Source organism: Lepus europaeus, chromosome 20, assembly GCF_033115175.1.
Source record: "Lepus europaeus isolate LE1 chromosome 20, mLepTim1.pri, whole genome shotgun sequence".
NCBI classification, from domain to species: domain Eukaryota; kingdom Metazoa; phylum Chordata; class Mammalia; order Lagomorpha; family Leporidae; genus Lepus; species Lepus europaeus.
In genome coordinates this window covers 59,559,238-59,579,222 of record NC_084846.1, presented here as the reverse complement: position 1 = coordinate 59,579,222, position 19,985 = coordinate 59,559,238, and the positions used below count along the sequence as shown (strand labels likewise).

The 19,985-nt window shown below is 38.0% G+C and overlaps 1 protein-coding gene across 4 annotated transcripts in view; it reads left to right on the top strand.

Moving 5' to 3' along the window:
* The window catches only part of DMTF1 (cyclin D binding myb like transcription factor 1), a 46,149-nt gene that overhangs the window by 18,140 nt on the left and 8,024 nt on the right, over positions 1 to 19,985 (top strand). For all 4 annotated transcript variants that reach the window (XM_062179477.1, XM_062179478.1, XM_062179475.1 and 1 more), the window contains 8 exons: positions 1,044 to 1,138; positions 5,752 to 5,866; positions 7,274 to 7,350; positions 12,353 to 12,510; positions 13,663 to 13,695; positions 14,557 to 14,666; positions 16,780 to 17,008; positions 18,426 to 18,577. In XM_062179477.1, coding sequence (XP_062035461.1) covers positions 1,044 to 1,138; positions 5,752 to 5,866; positions 7,274 to 7,350; positions 12,353 to 12,510; positions 13,663 to 13,695; positions 14,557 to 14,666; positions 16,780 to 17,008; positions 18,426 to 18,577 — 969 coding nt within the window. The remainder of the gene's footprint in view (positions 1 to 1,043; positions 1,139 to 5,751; positions 5,867 to 7,273; positions 7,351 to 12,352; positions 12,511 to 13,662; positions 13,696 to 14,556; positions 14,667 to 16,779; positions 17,009 to 18,425; positions 18,578 to 19,985) is intronic.

Sequence of the window (19,985 nt, the reverse complement as noted above, 5' to 3'; positions counted from 1 at the left end):
ACTTCTTCCTCATTTTATTAATGGTAGATGCATTATTCCAACAGTTTAAATTTTAAAAAGATGTATATATTGTGTTATTGTTGACTTTTGAGTTCTTTTCCTATTTGGTTTACTTGAAAATCCTATTGCTAATACTATCAAATTATAACCATAATTTAAATTACTTACCAGTTGTTACTTGCCTTCAAGTTAGTGTAAGCCACTGACCTCTCATCTGGATTATCATAGTAGTCTCTTAACTGATCTCACTGCCTCTCAGACTGTTTTCCCTATAGCAGCCAAAGTGATCCTATTAAAATGAAAATCAATTTAGAATCCACCAGTGATCATGTGAAACCCAGATAGGGAGGGTGCCAGGCTCCCAGTTTTGGCCTGGCCATTGGCACCATTTGGGGAATGGACCAACAGATGGAAAGTCTCTTTCTTTGTCTTTCCCTCTTTCTCCTTCAAATAAAATATTTTAAAAAAATCTGTCAGTGGTTTCTCACCTCAGGTTAAAACTTTTTACTGTGGCCTACCAGGTCCACATAGTCTCCGGTTCTTGTTGTCTGCTCTGGCCACACTGGCCTCCATGCCATTCCCATGAGCACTTCAAGCAGGCCACATTTCAGAACCTTTGCACTCAGCTGTCCTTGAAATGCTCTTAGGATGCTTGCTTGACCAGCTTCCTTCCTTCCTTCCCTTGTTCCAAATCTAGATTCTTTTCTTAGCCTCCTATCTAAAATTTCAAACACCCTCTTCTACGTCTTGCTTTTTTTTTCCTCCTGTCACTATGCAGCATAATATCTGTTTATTTTTTCCCCACTAGAGTATAAGCTCCACAAAGGCAGATTTTTTTTGCACGCTGTTGTATCCTCCACCCATGGCAACACCCTTAATACGTACCAAGTAAAAAATACCTCTTAAGCAGATGAATATATACATGTGAGGATGTAGTGACAAGGAGTGTGTTAGGAAATTAAGTGGTCATGCTTCTCCCATAGATAATTCTTGAATAATTTGATCTGCCATTATTATTCTGGTGATGAAATCTTCTCTTGAAGTTTCAGAAAATGATCAGAGCTTTGAGGTGACCATGACTGCAACTACAGAGGTGGCAGATGATGAAATCACTGAAGGGACTGTGACACAGATCCAGGTATAGTACATCATTCAGATGGCCTCAGGAGGATACTCCTTCACACGTTGCTTAGGTGGTAAGGTGTTGAAAACATGTTCGCCTGGCAAAGTATAGAGAGGTAAGACTTCAGGTTTCTAGTCCCCATGTAAGTCTCAGTTCTTAAGCAAAGATTTTTTTTTTAAGTTTTTTGTTTTCTCTTTATTTGAAAGAGAGAGAAATAAATCTTCTATCTTCTGGTTCCCTCTCTAAATGCCCACAACAGCAGGAGGTGGGCCATGCTGCAGCCAGGAGCTGGGAATTAAATCTGCGTCTCCTACTTGGGTGGCAGAGACCCAAGTATTTGGATGCATTTGGCATGAAGCTGGATTGGAAACAGTAGCCAAAACTCAAATCAGGAACTTCAGTATGGGAATGGATGACCCATACTGCATCAAAGACAGATTTTAAAATACATTTTATGAGGAGTGGTTTGCATCTGTTGGAGCAGGAGACAGTCCCTGCGCATTTGTGTGCAGTGATTTCCCTGGAGCTGTTGAGGACGGTTAGTACAGTAGTTACTGTAGTCTGGTACTTCCAGGACTAGACACACATTGTCACGTGCTGAGAGGGTGGGTAGTAGTCAGCCTTTCTGTGTGTTGTGTGAACTACGTTGTGTCATGTAAGCCCTAGCTAAATGAATTTTCCCAAAGTAATCAGAATTCTTTGCTTCTTAGCCTGAAGCATAACTGTTTTACTTACACATATACTCCGCATTTCTCTTTTAGTAGCTTTTTGTTTCATACATACATTTGGTAAAATAGTTAACAAGATATATTTAGAACTATATTTTCTTTTTTTTCTTTTTTTTCTTTTTTTTTTTTTTGACAGGCAGAGTGGACAGTGAGAGAGAGAGAGAGACAGAGAGAAAGGTCTTCCTTTGCCGTTGGTTCACCCTCTAATGGCCGCCGCGGTAGCGCGCTGCGGCCGGCGCACCACGCTGTTCCGATGGCAGGAGCCAGGTGCTTCTCCTGGTCTCCCATGGGGTGCAGGGCCCAAGCACTTGGGCCATCCTCCACTGCACTCCCTGGCCACAGCAGAGAGCTGGCCTGGAAGAGGGGCAACCGGGATAGGATCGGTGCCCCGACCGGGACTAGAACCCGGTGTGCCGGCGCCGCAAGGCGGAGGATTAGCCTGTTGAGCCACGGCGCCGGCCAGAACTATATTTTCTAAAAAAAATTTTTTATTTCTTGGAAGGCAGAATGACAGAGGGAGAGACAGAGCGATTTTCTATCTGCTGGTGCAATCCCCAGATGGCCACAACGGCCTCACCCTGGCTGAAGCCAGGATCTAAGAACTCCATCCTGGTCTCCTGTGTGGGTGGCAGGGACCCAAATACTTGGTCATCGTCCTCTGCTTTCCTAGGCACGTTAGCAAGGGGAGTTGGATGGGAAGCAGAGTCACCAAGACTCGAACTAGCACGCCAGTATAGGATCTGGTGTGCCAGCATTGCAAGTGATAGTGTAATATACCACAACACCAGCCCAGCATTTTTTCTTTCATGAAGCATCGTATGTATGTGTATATATATATATGTGTGTGTGTGTGTGTGTATGTATCCTCCACCCATGGCAACACCCTTAGTACGTACCAAGTAAAAAATACCTCTTAAGCAGATGAATATATACATGTGAGGATGTAGAGACAAGGAGTGTGTTAGGAAATTAAGTGGTCATGCTTCTCCCATAGATAATTCTTGAATAATTTGATCTGCCATTATTATTCTGGTGATGAAATCTTCTCACACACACAGAGTACTTTTTGGTGACAAGAGATTTTCAATGGGTTGAATATTTGTTTTTAAATTTCTAAGCCCTGTATCTGTATTACAGAATGAAATCCTCCAGGATTTCACTAAGACCTTATTTAAAGAGTGACAGCAAACTAAATAAAGCCTGAGTAATTTTAAAAGATATATATATATATATTTAAAATTTAAATTTAAAAGATATCTATATATAAATTAGTGGAAAATGGAAGTAAAATATAAAATAAGTATAATACTTAGTGACTTCAGGGTACCTAAGTCTCCTGCTATAGTCACTAAACTCACTTATTAATCATAGTGTTGAATATTACTGCTACCACTTAACTCTTCATTTGCTATCTACATACATCTTTGACACTGTATGACTTACTTGTAACTCTTCTGCAGGAAAGTTTTAGCCATAAAGTACTCAAAAATAGCAGTTATTCAGCGTGATAACTTTATTTGTAAGGTGTGCAAAATGTGTTCTGAGATATATATATATATGTATATATATATATATATATACACACACACACACACACACATACCTCTTTTGGAAAGTAGTGATCCACCACTTTTATTTAACTTATTAAAAGATCATCCAAGGGTATTTTCTGCATTACAGTTCTTAAAAGTGGTATTGTATGTATGAAGGTCTTTTTGGTAGCCTTCTGTTATACCCTTTACTGATGTATAACTCCTGTGTCATATCTTACAGAATTTTGGCATTCAGAACACAATGGGGACTTAGACAACATCTAGTACATTGCATGCCTCAGCTTCATAAAGGTTTCTGTTAAAGATTCATTCATTCATTTATTCAAAAGACAGAGAAGGGAAGGGAATGAGAGAAGAATGGAAGGAGGGAGGGTGAGAGAAGTGGTTTACTCAGCTGTGGCTGGGCCAGGTCAAAGCCATTAGACAAGAACTCCTTCCTGGTCTCCCATGTGGGTCACAGAGACCCAAGTGCTTAGATTGTCTTCTCCTGCCTTGCCAGGTGCATTAGCGGAGAGCCACTGGTACTCAAACCAGCACTCCCATATGGGATGAGGACTATGGGCCTCACAAGGCAGCTTAACCCACTGTACCACAACACTGGCCTCAAAGTTTCCCTTAAAAACAAAAAATCTAGGGGTTAGGCACTGTGGCATAGTAGATTAAGTCTCTGCCTGAAGTGCTGACATCCCATATGGGCGCCAGTTCAAGTCCCAGCTGCTCCACTTCCGATTAACTCCCTGTTAATGGCCTGGAAAACTGGTGGAGGATGCCCCAAATGCTTGGGCTCCTGCATCCACGTGGGAGACTGGAAGAAGCTCCTGGCTTTGGATCAGCTCACCTCCGCTGTGGTGGCCATTTGGGGAATGAGCCATCAGATAGAAGACTGACTCTCTCTCTAACTGTGCCTCTCAAATAAATAAATATATTTTTAAAAAATCTAAACATTTGATGCACAGATATAGGGCAGATTTGTCTCAGTGATTTCTACCTCTTTGCCTACTTTTATTAGCACTGTATAGGTATTCATAACAGTGTAAAAATAAGGTAGGCAACAATAGAGACAGGGATCTTCTCATTGTGCTTTAGTTGTTTGCCAACAGTTCATTGAACTTTCCAAGTAAGATGGATTTCAGTTCTTAAGGTAGAAGTTCAGTTTCTTGGAGCCGGTACTGTAGCGCAGTAGGTTAACGCCCTGGCCTGAAGCTCTGGCATCCCAATATGGTTGCTGGTTCTAGTCCCGGCTGCTCCTCTTCTGATCCAGCTCTCTGCTATGGCCTGGGAAAGCAGTAGAAGATGGCCCAAGTCCTTGGGCCCCTGCACCAGCATGGGAGACCTGGAAGAAGCTCCTGGCTCCTGGCTTCGGATCGGCGCAGTTCCGGCCGTTGAGGCCGATTGGGGAGTGAACCATCGGACGGAAGACCTCTCTCTCTCTCTCTCTCTCTTTCTATAATCTGCCTCTCCTCTCTCTGTGTAACTCTGACTTTCTAATAAAAGTCCAGTAACATAGCTGACTAGTTTATCTCATCAGGAACTGAATTGGGTTGAGTGGTCACCAAGCCTGTGAGTCTAACCATGTCCTGGTCTGCCAGTGATAAGCTCATACCTTACATAATGGCACTGTTTAAGTCTTCCTCACTTAAACTATAGTTCTTTCCAAGGTCAACTCTGTTAAAAGCAGCTTTATTATATTAGGTATCTAGTCTATAATCTAAAAAGTTCCTAGTAAAGGTTGCACAACAGACCACCTCAATTGCAATAATAGTAGTAAGTGCACTTAGTAGCACCATGTGGTTCTTGGGAAAGTGCATTCATAAGGCTGTGAATCAGCTCTAGAGGTTAGCTGAAACAGTTGTTAGAAAACAACATGCAATTACATCTTTTGATTCAGCTTGTTAATCCTTTAAATTTAGCAAGAAATTGTGTTACAGATGATTGTGTATTTAGGCAGCAAAGTACTTCTCAAAACATTAACAAATAAAAGTCAACCCTACTATTAACATTTATCTGCAACCAATTACAGCTCTGTGTCATCTCATTTTACATATATAAATACACAAATTACTTTGTTGACTTAAATACATGCTATATACTTACATAAAATAGAAGTCCACCCAGTTACTTGCTTAAGTAAGTAAAGGTCATGTTAATGTAAATAGTTGTGTTATACTGCCATAATAAAAACAAGGAAATTTGCCTATGTGCAGGTTGGATATATTTTTACTATATAAAGAAATGAATTCTATATTACTGTATTAAAGTTTTATAATGCTTAGCATTGGAGAAAGAGGTGAATCAGGTTGGCTGTTAAATCAAGTTGCTACTTTTTTCTTATTCTTACCTTTTCAAGATTTTACAGAATGAGCAACTAGATGAAATATCTCCCTTGGGTAACGAGGAAGTTTCAGCAGTTAGCCAAGCATGGTTTACCACTAAAGAAGATAAGGATTCTCTGACTAACAAAGGTAAGATACACTATGAAATTTAGTGTCCATTGGAAAAAAGATAGAAACGCTTGCAGTCTGAGTTGGAACTTCATTGTTGATTGGGGAGTTCAAGTATTTGAGCTGCTCTAATTGAATTAAATTTGGCCCTGAGTGATTTTGAATGAATCCAGGAAACCAACATTGTTTTTCAGTGGTTAAAAGTTATCTTCCTCTTTCTGATACAAAGTAGATTTTATCTTAAGTTTTGAACAAAAGTACAGTGGTGACATTTAAAAAGAGATTGCCGGCCGGCGCCGCGGCTTACTAGGCTAATCCTCCACCTGTGGCACGGCACCCTGGGTTTTAGTCCTGGTTGGGGCACCGGATTCTGTCCCGGTTGCTCCTCTTCCAGTCCAGCTCTCTGCTGTGGCCAGGGAGTGCAGTGGAGGATGGCCCAAGTCTTTGGGCCCTGCACCCACATGGGAGACCAGGAGGAGGCACCTGGCTCCTGGCTTCAGATCAGCGCAGCACTTGGGGAGTGAACCATCGGCAAAAGGAAGACCTTTCTCTCTCTCTCTCACACTAACTCTGCCTGTAAAAAAAAAAAAAAAAAAAAAAAAAAAGACGTTGCCATTATTTCTTGTGAGAGCTGAGGTCAAACCTTTTCAGGAGTCTGCTAACTGTAGTCTAAGCAGTTTATAGGCTCAAAGTACAAGCGGTCTTCAAAAAGTTTGTGGAAGATGCATGTTACGAAAATAAATGAATTTCTTGCTCCAAATAAACTGGCCTTTTCCAATTCTCGAGAATCTTTATGAAGGGCCCTTGTAACTTATACACTGACAGTGTTGATGTGTTCATAAGCATAACCGGGGAAGCTGCTACAAAACCTGTAAGGATTGTATATATTCGACACTGAAGTAAGGAAAGGAATCAGAAATAACTAAGTTAATTGGTTTCAATCATCATACAGTAAATACTCTTTAAGAAGACATTACTCATTTGATACACAGTGTGTTATTTACCTCGCCTTAGAAACTTTTGTAAATGTTCTTTTCCCATAAAGGTTATTTTTCATTGCATAGTGTTGCAGAAACTTTTGATCATGGTTTGGCTTTTTAAAGTCAGTTTTACACTGCTGCTGCTGAAAGGATAAGAGAATATTTTTAGAAATCTTTTAATTGCTATTGTCTCTTATGGTGAGATAGATTGTTACTTAAAAACCAGAGATTAGGGAACACTTACTTTGTTTTACAGAATGAAGTGATTCCCAACTCTAGATTTTTAGAAAAAAGTTACAAAAGTGATTTTTTACTTGGTAATCTTTCCAGTTTACAGATGAACATGAAATTAGCCATGTTTTATTCTCCCAAATAATTTAATCATAAAATAGATCTTAGTGCTCTTCCCAAGGAAATAACTTCTTAAATAACAATGTTTCTTTTAAAGGGCATAAATGGAAGCAGGGGATGTGGTCCAAGGAAGAAATCGATATTTTGATGAACAATATTGAACGATATCTGAAGGTACCTTATGGCATATTTTTGTTTTTCACCAATTTGTTTACTGCCAATGTAAAAATGGCCATGCATCATGTTATATGAACATAACAGGAAACTTTCATCAACTTTTGTTAGATGATTAGCTAAGCTTAATAATTCTAAGGTGTATGATTATAGTGTATTTTTAAACAAATTTTGAATTTTCAGTTTAGAATAATTCAAGATCTTGAAGCCTAATGTTTTCAGGCAATCTCTACACTAGAGTTTAGTTTATATTGTGTGCATTCTAACGTACATATCTTTGAGTTTATGCTGTCATACTAATATTTCCCTTAAAAAAAAAAAAAAAAAACAACAACAAATTAGGGCCTGGCACTGTGGTTCAGTGGGTTAAAGCTGTGACCAGCCATGCCGACATCCCATATGTGCACCAGTTCAAGTCCCAGCTCCTCCACTTCTGATCCAGCTCCCTGCTAATGCACCGAGGAAAGCAGTGGAAGGTGGTGCAAGTGCTTGGGCCCCTGCACCCACATGGAAGACCCAGATGAAGCTCCTGGCTTCAGCTTGGCCCCGTCCTGGCTGTTGCAGCCATTTGGGGAGTGAACCAGCACATGAAGGATCTTCTCTCTCTCTGTAACTCACCCTTTAAAATAAATAAGCAAATACATCCGGGGGATTGGGGAGGTGGGGAGGATCAAAGGTGGATGTTTTTTGCAGTACCTTAAGTAGCTGCTTGGGCCACCTACATCCCTTATTGGAGTGCCTGGTTCAAGACATAACTACACCACTTCCCATTCAGGTTCTTGTGTGCGTCCTGGGAGGAAAGCAGATGGTGGGTAATGTACTTGAGTCTCTGCCATCCTTGTCAGAGGCCCAGATGAAATAGCAGTCTCCTGGCTACAGTCTGGCTTAGTCAACTCTGGCTGTTGCAGGCATTTGGGGAATGAACCACTGGATGGAAGATCTGTCTGCCTGCCTTTAATATAAAATGAAAGTAAATTTTTAAAAATTAAAAGAATTTATTCATTTTCAGACTTATTTCTTGCTAACTTTGTCTTCTTTGTTAAATAATGGTGATGCTGTGAGGTCTGCATAAGTTCTGAGAAGGGAAGAACTTGTTCTCAGAATTAGGACAGTTAGGAAAACTTTTAGAACAGCAAGGATTTGAACTAAGTCTTAGAACTCGGACTAGAGTACACTAGAGTAGGCTGCAGTATAAATGCATCAAGGCAAGGACTCAGATAAAAACCAGAGTGCATTAAATTGACCCCCTAAGTTGACCAAAAGAAATGGCCTCTAGAAAACTGGGCTGTGAAATCCAGGCCAAAGAGTTAGAACTCTGTCCTATAGGAAATGAGAAGCACTAAAGAATTTAAGAAGAGTTGATAGCCTAGCTAAATGTGAAACCCATGGTTAGATCTTAACTCTTCTCATGGAAATCTTTCCGGAGATGTGCTGACTGTCCCTGTAATGAGTTAGATGCAAGTGGTGGCATGTCTTGAGATTCAGATTTGTACACTGCTAGCATTGTTTGGGGAAGACAGGAGTACAGTATGAAAATATTCCAAAAAAGTTCATGGAAAAACAGTTTTTTAATTTTCCATGAACTTTTTGAAGTACCCTCATTTATTTAACCATTCTGCTGTTAGATACAGAATTAATGATTTTGTTATGAATGAATTACTGCCTGAAATATACATTCTTAAGCTTAATTTCAATTGCAACCTTGCCAAGGTAAACCTTGTAAACTGTAAAAAGTTTTAAAATGTTTAACTCCTTTTTTTTTTTTAAAGATTTATTTATTTATTTGAAAGGCAGAGTTAGAGAGATCTTCATTCCGCTGGTTCATTCCCCAAATGGCCACAGCAGCCAGGCCTGGGCCAGACTAAGCCAGGGGCCCAGGGACTTGGTTCATGTTCTGCTGCCTCTCCCAGGCGCATTAGCAGAGAGCTGGATTAGAAGTGGAGCAGCTGGAACCAATGTCCATATGGAATGCTGGCGCAGCAGGCGGCAGCATAACCTGCTACACCACAGCTCTAGCCCCAAAAACTTAAAACCGTCATTTCTGTACAATGAAAAAAGATCTTTTTCCATCAAGGGTAATGAAACAGAGAGAAACAGAAATAGTGACCATTGAAAATGTGTCCACAAGTTTGTTAAAGTTATCCACTAGTCAAATATGCTTCGGTTAAAACTAGAAAATGTTATGGGGTTAGATAGGCATTAAAGAATGTAAGAACATTAAACTTTGGGGATTAAGATGGTTTCTTGTCTAGGATATTAGCATAGGTGATCTCCAAGGACAATTCCACCTCATGATTAATGGGCAGGGGTGTGACTAAGATATGAAACCTTTCAGAGGAACCAAAGCAGGCCAGTTGAGAATGGCAAAGACTGTTAAACACCAGTGGCAGAAATAGAAAGATGGGGAGAAACAGATAAGCCAGTAGCCTGTTAGAAAATCTGGTGACTGGGTGTTGGAGAAAAGAAACAGTAAAAGCAGCTTATGAGTTTTTATTTTGAGTGATTGAGAGAATGATGATAGAACTGGCAGAAACAGGAAATGTCAAAAAAGTGCACTGCACTTGGAAAATAAAATTGATTTGTGACCAAGTTTTTGTTTTATAGTATTCTCGTAAAAACACTGCAGAAGTCATTTTTAAGCTTCAGAAAATGTCAGTTGTATTTTCCAATCATATATTCCATATTTTGGGTTAAAAAAACTGCCAGAAGCTTTAAGAGAGGCAGAGGAAGCTTTGATTTCATTGTGTGATCTCACACCCACATGGTGTCTGACGCATACAGGTCACGTATAGTATGGATTACCCATTCCACAGTTAATGGTAAATGGGGTTCTTTTTGGTTTTTAGCTATTACTTTATATAAATCTGATGGGTGTGAATAGCATTTCATTGTGATTTTAATGTGTTTCTCTGATATTTTTATATTCTTAGTGGCAATTTGTGTTTCTCCTTTAAAGTTCTTAGGTCTTACCAGTTTTTCTATGGAATTTTTTCTTTTATTAGACATTCTTAATGTATACCAGATACTGATGGTTTATTGGTCATTTGTGTTACAGATAATCTTGTCCTAGTAAGTGTAGAGTCTTGTCTCCTCTTTAGTTGTCATTTCAAGAACAAGGATTCTTAATCTGAATATCACACTCACCATTTTATGCATGCTGGTTAAGAAATCTTCCCATCTCAAAAGCATGATAGTGCTATCATGTACTATCTTAGAAATAATTATAATTTTGCATTTCATGATTTTTTTCCCATAGAGGGAGAGATAGGGTTTCAGTTGTATGTTTTTTCTTTATAAGTGACAATTGTCCCAACATTGTGCATGGACTTTTTTCCCAGCCTATCATAGTATCTATTCCATCCTAAATCAAGCATCTACAGATTTCTTTCTAGGTTTTGTAGACTTGTTTCCAGGTTCTTTTTATTAATACCTGCACCAGTACAACACTGTCTATAAGTCCCACTGTCTGATGGGGCAGGTCTCTTCATGAATATCTTGGCTATTCTTGACCCTTTACTCATGTGTTAATAAATTTAGAATGAGCTTACAGAGAAAGAAAAATTGACAGTATTATTGAGACTACATTGCAGCTGTACATCATTTTGGGGGAAACTAATACCTTTACATTACTTCATCTACCTATTGAAGAACATGGTATTTTTACTTAAGTTCCTCTTAATATTTTTCAAAATTTTCCTCCATGGAGGACTTTCACAGCTTGCCTGAAATTTAATCCAGGTGTTTTTAATATTGATATTCTTGTAAATGAGAATTTTAAAGATAGGTATGAGCTTTGTATAGAAATAAATTGACTTTGTTGATTTTTGTACCCATCAACTTTGCTAAAAATTTTTTTAATGAAAAGGTTTTTTTCATAGGTTTTTGGGTATCTATATGGAGCTACTTCAGAATGTTCATGGAATGTGGAATTAAAAGATGAGTTTGTTTTGATACAGCAAATTAAAGTTAATACAGTTTTTTCATAATATACATTTTTCCATAAACTTTTTGGAATGTCCAATGTAACATTATCTACAAATGATTCTTTCTCTTGTCTTGAGACTTTCTATATAATTTCTTTTATCAGGTTATCAGCAATTCCTAATTTGCTGAAAGTTTGATCATACTCATGTGACTATTGAATTTTATGAATGCTTTTGCTAAATCTATTGAAATTTTTACATTTTTTTCACAAATGTACTGATGTGATTAATTATCAGTGATTTTTTTTCCTCCTCAAATTAATAAAGCTTATATTCCTGGGATAAATTCATTTTTGCTCTGCTGTGTTAAAACTGTCTTTCTCTAGTTTTCTGTAGATGTTATGCTAGCCTGATAAAATGAGAAAGGATCCCCTGTTATTTTTTTTTCTTTTGAGATCAGAATTGTGTGTCTCGAGTAGGATTTATCAGTAAAGTCATGAGAACCTAGTATTCTCATTGTGGGAAGATTATTAATAACTAATTAAATTTTCTTGATGGTCTATGCCTATCTGATTTATGTCTCTTCCAGAGTCAGTTTGGTAAGTTGACTTTTTCTAGAAATTTATTCACTTTTAATCCAGCTTCAAATTTACTGTCAAAATTCTTTCATTAGTTGTCTAATCTTTGCAGCATCTACTTAGTTCCCATTTTTGTTTCTAATATTTGTTTTTAATTTATCAAAAGTTTATTTCAAATTTTATTGATTTTTTTCAAAGAATTTCTAGATTTGTTACTCTTTCTATGGTTTATTTGATTCTTGATTCCATTCATTTTGCTCCTTTGCTTCTTTCTTTAGATTTATTTTTAATTTTTTTAATTTATTGAGCTTGATAGCTTATTTTTGGAGTTTTTAAGTATCACTTTATTGTCTTGCAGCATTTTACGTTTGTATCTGACTTAATGAATTAGTAATATATTAAGTGTCATGAAATTTAATGTTAAAGCAAATTTTAGAAGCATAGTATATCCATGTGCGTTTTATCAGAAATCCCTAAATCAAAGAAATGTAACCCATTTAGGCACGCGGAATAAAAGATGCCACAGAAATCATCTTTGAGATGTCAAAAGACGAAAGAAAAGATTTCTACAGGACTATAGCATGGGGTCTGAACCGGCCTTTGTTTGCAGTTTATAGAAGAGTGCTTCGCATGTATGATGACAGAAACCATGTGGGAAAGTATGAAAACTTGTAATGCTGCATGTTTTCATGTAATTAGGGGAAATATTTAAAACATTTTTAAATGTCATTTTTTTAGAACAGTCATGATCAAGGCCTTAATTGGAGACAGCTATAAATTACTGCTAATATTTTCATCCAAGTCCATTAGAGAATGTGATGAAACTTCATTATAATAAGGCCTTCTTAAGAAATTTAAATCACCTTATGTTAGTAAGATTTAGCTGTAGTAAAGTAGCATACAAAGAATTGTGGTGGTTAAAGATTTAGATTTAGGTCAGTGACTTTTTCTTTCTCCTTTTTAAATAAACCAAAATGGAAACTCAATATTTCTGGAAATAGTGTGTAGATTTCTGTTATAGGTAGCTTGAATGGGAAGGCAGTGAGGTGATTATATAGTTTATTAGCATGTTTTTAATCCCTCTCTGGGATGCTGCCAGGTACTGGTGCTGCTTTTTCTCTGCCCCTTCAGCAGCCTGCTCCTGGGAGCACACTGCAAAGCTGTGAAAGGAATTACGTTTTTATAACTGGAAAAAAGACTTTTTAAAATGGCATATGAATGACTTGTTAACTTGTCAGAAAATTTGCATGCAGTACAGTGGTTACAAAAAGAGCAGACTTTCAAATAACTCCGACATGAACATTTCAAAAATACTATATTGGCTGTATTGAGTACTTGCCCACTGAAATAAAGAGCAAGAGTATGGCAAAAGTCCATGCTAGATAGAGGAAATGGAGAAAATTTTTGTGGTTTTTTTTGTACCTTCAGAGGTACAAAAATTTTAGATTTTATTTTTAGTTTACAGTGTCATCCATAAGTCTTTGGGAATAGTTACAATTTCAGAGTACTTAATCCTGATTTTGCAATAAGGGAAGAATTAGGCAGCATAGGAGTAAATATATGCTTTAAATAGTAAAGTTTCCTATAGAAAAATTGTATAGTATTTACCTTCATTATAATTGACTGTTGGGGTTTTTTTTCTCTTAAGAAAATAGAAGCATTTGTTACTTTTATTAATCCATTTTTAAAATGAGTACTTTAGAAATATCAGTGTGCTACATGATTTGACATTAAGTTCCCTAAATAAAATTAATTTATTACTAAGTTTTTAGCATTCTTTAATTATCTTTTTAATGTTCTTTAATTTCCAGATATACACCTGAAGAAATTGAGAAGCTCAAGGAGTAAGTTTTAAGTTATTTTTCCATTCTAATTGTTTTTATGTCTTTTTTTTTTTTTTTTTAGTTTTAATTTGAAAATTTGAAGAGATTTTTGGCAGACTGGTATAATTTAATCCTCATAATTGACCATAAAGAAAGTTCATCAGGTCTATACTTGAACGAAGTAGCCATGCCCATAATATAGAAATTGAGTTTTCCTGTTGTCAGTCACCAGAACCTTCCTCACACCACTGCCAGGGGTTCCAGAAGAGCTTATAGATGGCCATATTGGGCAGCCTGAAGACCAAATTTAGGGACTCAAACCAATCTTGTGCTACATTCAGTTTATAATGATGATTTGTCAAATTATTTTGCTGAGTGTCTGGGCTGTCCCTACCTTATAAAGGCTATTGAATCTCAATGAACAGAATTTTACTTTATTAAATTAGGGCCATAAAATATGGTTTTAATGGATTATTTCAATCATAAAGAAAATTAAAGGTAGATCCTGTTGATAATGATGAATTTTTCTGATGTCTGAAGAAGAGCTTGTTCGATGTATGCTCAAAAGGGAGAGATTTGGGGCTTGCCTGGGGAGATTGTGTCAATAACCTGAGGGGAAATCTGGTCTTTTTGAACACATATCCAAGTTACTTATTTCTTCTCTGACCCAGGAAAAAGGCAATTGCTGCCTGTTTTTTTTTCACCCACAGACAACTGTGGACCCCCAAAAAAGGCCACACTTTCAAACTTTGGCTCTCAAAGTATTGCTGCCCACAACTTCCAAACCAGTCAAATGGGAAGAAGAAGAATGAAGAATAAATGATGAAATTAAAAGGGAGAAAACAGTTGAACCAAATGCTGATTGGCAGACTCTTGTTTTAGGCTCCGGATAAAGCATGGCAATGACTGGGCAACAATAGGGGCGGCGCTAGGAAGAAGTGCATCTTCCGTCAAAGATCGGTGCCGACTGATGAAGGATACTTGCAACACAGGTACTGTGAGTGCTCCTGGTGGCGTTTCCCTGTCACCATGTGAGCCTCCTGCCCCTTCAAATACTCTCCTCTCTTCTAGGAAAAGTTTTAGGTCCTTCACCGCAGTTCAGGTTTCATTTTCTGGTCTTCCCTTTTTCTTCAGCCTACTAAAATAAACCTGACTTATCTTTGCTTTTGTGCTTTTGTGTAAGATGATACTGTACACAAGGACACAATATCTCCTTGGTTCCAAGAGGATTTAAGTCTAGTGTATTTCAGTTTTGTAACAGTTCAGAATTGCTCCTGTCGAGAAAGTATTTAAGGCATACAAGGATACTTCATAAAATTGATAGAAAGTGGAATTAAAAGATAAGCTTATTTTTGTGTAAAAATTTTGAAATCTGTGCATAGTTTTTTCATGATGCTTGTTGTCCATGAATTTTCTGAAGACTACCAGATTAGCCCTATCAAATTAATGTGAATAACAGCTTATTAACTCATGTTTGTGAACAACTTCAGTTGCAGGAAAGTCTCAAATTAGGAATAAGTAGTGTTCAAAAGGTTGTATGCATTTTACTTATTTCAACTCAAGGTATATTTTTCCACATGTAAAATTTTTAATTGGTATTTCAGTCCCCAGGCCAGAATACAAATACCCCTTAAGATACACACATGTACTGAGGATACTATTAAACCTAAGCTTTGTAATCAAGAACAGTTTACAGGCTCTGCCATTAACTGTCACTAAACCTTTCTGAGTCCCACTGTGCTCGGTTCCTAGTTCCCTTTTAACCCTAATGTTCTTGCAAGAATCCACAATCTGTGCTCAGTTTTTGGATAGTTCTCAAGCTGAACTTCAGATTCTAAAGCATGCATTTTTTATCCTTATCACCTTATTCTTCTAAAGTCAAGAATGTTTCCTTCATACCTATTCTATCACTATTAATAAAAAAAAAAAAAAAAAAACAGTAAGAACATAGATTTCAACTCCGAAATTCTGTGTTATGGCCAATGTAATAAACGAAGTAGGAATGGAAGCTTCAGATTTAGGATAGGACCCCATCGGTTCCATGTGTAAGATATTGTGAGTCTAAAACTCACAACTTGGAGACTGCTATTCCCCGATTGCCAGCCTGAGAGATTAATCTGACTGCTTCCTGTTCATGTTGACACATGGCTTCTGATGATTTTGTTTTATCCTGTGTGCCATACCATGAAACAGCGGTGTCGTTTTTCTGTTCTTTCATATTATGCTAAGAAAGCAAAGCCTTGGTCTTGAATCCATCCACAGCATAGAGAGCTGTATCAAGCCCAAAATAAATATTCAGTATTTGTGAATGAATGGATCCTGGAAGCAAGCACATAGTCTTTTTGAGTTTTTCTAAGTTTTCACCTGTACTAGTAAAATGAAAACAGGCTTTTTAAAAGTTCTTTTATTTTCCTGCTTAAGTTCCATAACATAAAGACAAAGATGAATTTCAGATATTATGGATTTATGGGTTTGATATTTAGGCTTATAAGTGCAAAAAAAAGGGGGATACAAATATGTATGAATTGTATTGTCCAGATTTTACTGTGTTTTGGTTGGTTTTTGTTTTTCTCATTTTTTTCATCACAGTAGCTTTTGGAGTTGGGCTAATTGGGAAAACAAGACAATATAAACTTAGTTTTTACTAAAATAGATGAGAGCCCAGAGGTATCCCACTTGTCTCTCATCTTTAATTCCTAAAGGTAATGGCTTTTTGAAATTATCTTCTTCTACCAAGCAGGGAATCTTAGGTGAGAGTAAGGAAAAAAAAAAAAAAAAAAAGCACAAGCTTCTGTGTCCCATGAAGCTACCACTAAAAGTCTTCCTAGCTTATTGTTTGTAAAGTACTTGGTAGAACTTGAGAAGACATAACTCTTTATAGTTATGTTTTGGCTACTTTTCCTTACCTTAACGAAAAGATCCGTGCTTTCCTCAGGAATCTATTTTCTTTTGTACTGGGCTGGTAAAGTGCAGCTTAGTGTGGCCACTCAGAAACAGACCTCAGTACTACTGCATACTTCTGTCAGTCCTTGAAAACACTGGGCAGAATCAGGTTTGTCAAAGGAGAAGTTAGCAGTGGTAGTCCGGACGATTTCCTTCTTTCAGGGAAGTGGACAGAAGAAGAAGAAAAGAGACTTGCAGAGGTGGTCCATGAATTGACAAGCACTGAACCCGGCGACATAGTTACACAGGGTGTGTCCTGGGCAGCCGTGGCTGAACGAGTGGGTACCCGCTCAGAAAAACAGTGTCGCTCTAAGTGGCTCAACTACCTGAACTGGAAACAGAGTGGGGGTACTGAATGGACCAAGGAAGATGAAATCAATCTCATCCTCAGGTTTGTTTCCTAAAGCTTTTAATGACCAAAACTGCTAAGTTTAATGGCTGTGACTGTCATGATTGACTTTCCTCTTTTGGTTTCCTTCGTTGCCTAATATCTGGAAAGCATCCTTCCCATAGAATGCCACTGTTTAAGATCCTTGGTATTTCATATTGAGCTCTTGTTTGTTTTGTGTTTGTTCTTTTTAGTGCATTTAGTTCCCTGGTTCAGCAGATTGAAGGTGTGGAGACTGACGTCCTGTCTATATCCACAGAACAGGTATGGCACAGGCCGCGGCAGTGCAGCTTTTCCACTGTCCCACCAATGTGCCTCTGTCTGAGTTAGTTTAAGGGGAATGTGGTTAGGGTAAGAGGGCTGTTCAGTCTCCACACCCTTCAATCTTTGGCTGCTGTGCTAAGATTGCCAGGAAGGAGACTCCCATTCTACAGTTACCCCACATATTCGAAATGGACCAAATTGAGTACTTTAATTTCATACAAATACAAAAATCACTTTAATAATACCAAGTTTATTTTTTTAATCAGTTGGTTTAGACATGAAGAAAGTCTGTAAAATTACCAGTAAGAAATTATTTATGACCCTAAAGTAGAGACTGTCATTGTGGCTGTTCTCTACTGAAAATCAAAAGCATCATAATTAAAAGCTAGAAGACACCAAACAGGCTTTTTTTTTTTTTTTTTTTTTTTTAAGATTTACTTATTTGAAAGGCAGTTACAGGGAGGCAGAGGCAAAGAGAGGTCATCATCTGTTGGTTCACTCCCCAGAGGGCCTGGCTGTCACTCTGAAGCCAGGAGCCAGGAGCATCTTCCAGGTCTCCCATGTGGGTGCAGGGGCCCAAGAACTTGGGCCATCTTCTGCTCCCCCAGGCCAAAGAGCTGGATCGGAAATGGAGCAGCCGGGACTTGATGGCCAAACAGGCTTTTAAATGTTGGTTATTTTTTGGTTGCTACTTTGTTTTTGTCCATTGTCACTGTATTGCAGTTTAGCTTTTAATCTTTTTTTCAACTAGCCATCTTTATAATTAGCTCATTTCTAATTTTTTTTATAAGTAGAAGGCTCAGATTCAGGAAATAACTATTATTTCATAAAAGCCGCACTATAAAACACTGCAGAATACTGTATAACTAAACCTGTTTTACAGTTTTTAACTCCCTTTCTTTCACAGTTCTGCATCTGGTTCTAACCATTTACAATTCAGTCCTTGTTTGTACCTTTAACAAAAGACTGTTGATAGTGGTGTTTCTCAGCTCTTAGCTTTGAAAGCAGTTCTGTTCTGGAATCCTTCCCCCGTGTGCATTAACATAGTATCCCACTGGCATAGCTTCCCAGTGCCATCATCACCTGTGGTCAGAGGAGAGTTCATATGGAGAAATAAATTTAACATCTGATACATGTTTATTTTTTTAATCTGTAGGATAGCAGAGCTTGATGTGGCTGATGAAAATGACATAAACTGGGATCTGTTAGCTGAGGGATGGAGCAGTGTCCGTTCACCACAATGGCTTCGAAGTAAATGGTGGACCATCAAAAGGCAAATTGCAAACCATAAGGATGTTTCATTCCCTGGTAATGTATTATTTGCTCTCCAAGTCCTCCCCTCCTCAGCATATTTACTCATTAAGAATTAGGGGTTAGAAGTTCTTGCCTCAAGTAAAGAGCGATCTCAGCAAATGCATTAAAACTTGGGAAATTATCTTTTCTTCCCAAGAAAAAGGTTCGTAATTGTTGTTTGTAATTCTCAAAGTCCTTAATATGAAAATAGACATATTTACACAATCCTTGTTCCTCCACATAAATTATGAATCAAAAATTTCATGTTTTCATTTTGTACAAAGATGTTTACAAAACTTAAAAGTTACTATGATTTGAATTTAGAGAAATTCTGTGGCAATTTATTTTGTAAAACAAAACCTCTACAAATTGCTAATTTAAGGTAAATCTAGCACTCTTAAATTGGATTTGCTTAAAGTGAGGCATAACACTTTTCATTATGTTGCCTGTTTTGAATTTAGACACTAAACTACATAGTCTGTTTACTTTAGACGATCAAATTCATTCCCCTTAGTATAACACTACAGTTTCCATTTTTCCAAAGTAAAATTAAATGGTCTGATTTAATGAAAACCTCGATGTGATGAAAATGTGACTCTTGGCCGGCGCCGTGGCTCAACAGGCTAATCCTCCGCCTTGCGGCGCCGGCACACCGGGTTCTAGTCCCGGTCGGGGCACCGATCCTGTCCCGGTTGCCCCTCTTCCAGGCCAGCTCTCTGCTGTGGCCAGGGAGTGCAGTGGAGGATGGCCCAAGTGCTTGGGCTCTGCACCCCATGGGAGACCAGGATAAGCACCTGGCTCCTGCCATCGGAACAGCGCGGTGCGCCGGCCGCAGCGCGCTACCGCGGCGGCCATTGGAGGGTGAACCAACGGCAAAAGGAAGACCTTTCTCTCTGTCTCTCTCTCACTGTCCACTCTGCCTGTCAAAAAAAAAAAAAAAGAAAAGAAAATGTGACTCTTAAAAATTAAACATCCAGTTATAGATAGTGAAGTTTATCATAAATAGAACAGTGTAGAGTACCTCAGTGTGCAAGAACTGCAAGTGGTTGCATATTCCTGTTTGGAAAAGGTCGGCTGCTACCTCTGGAGTTGTGAGGAGACCCACAGTTAAGTGCCTAGGAGTTCCTAGAGAAGATCATCTACACTGGTCATTTAAAAACTTCAGCTGCTTAGCATTAAGGCTATGATATAATAAGACTCATCAAGGTCTAGAACATAGCAAATGTTTTCTTTCCATGTTCTTCACAAGGTCCACTGGTATTTTTTCTCTATTAATAAATTGTAGATGCCAAGAGCACTATTGAATTCTTTTTTTTTTTTTTTTTTTTTTAAGGATTTATTTTTTTTATTTGAAAGAGTTACAGAGAGAGTTAGAGACCAAGAGGTCTTCCATCTGCTGGTTCACTTCCCAGATGGCCGCAAC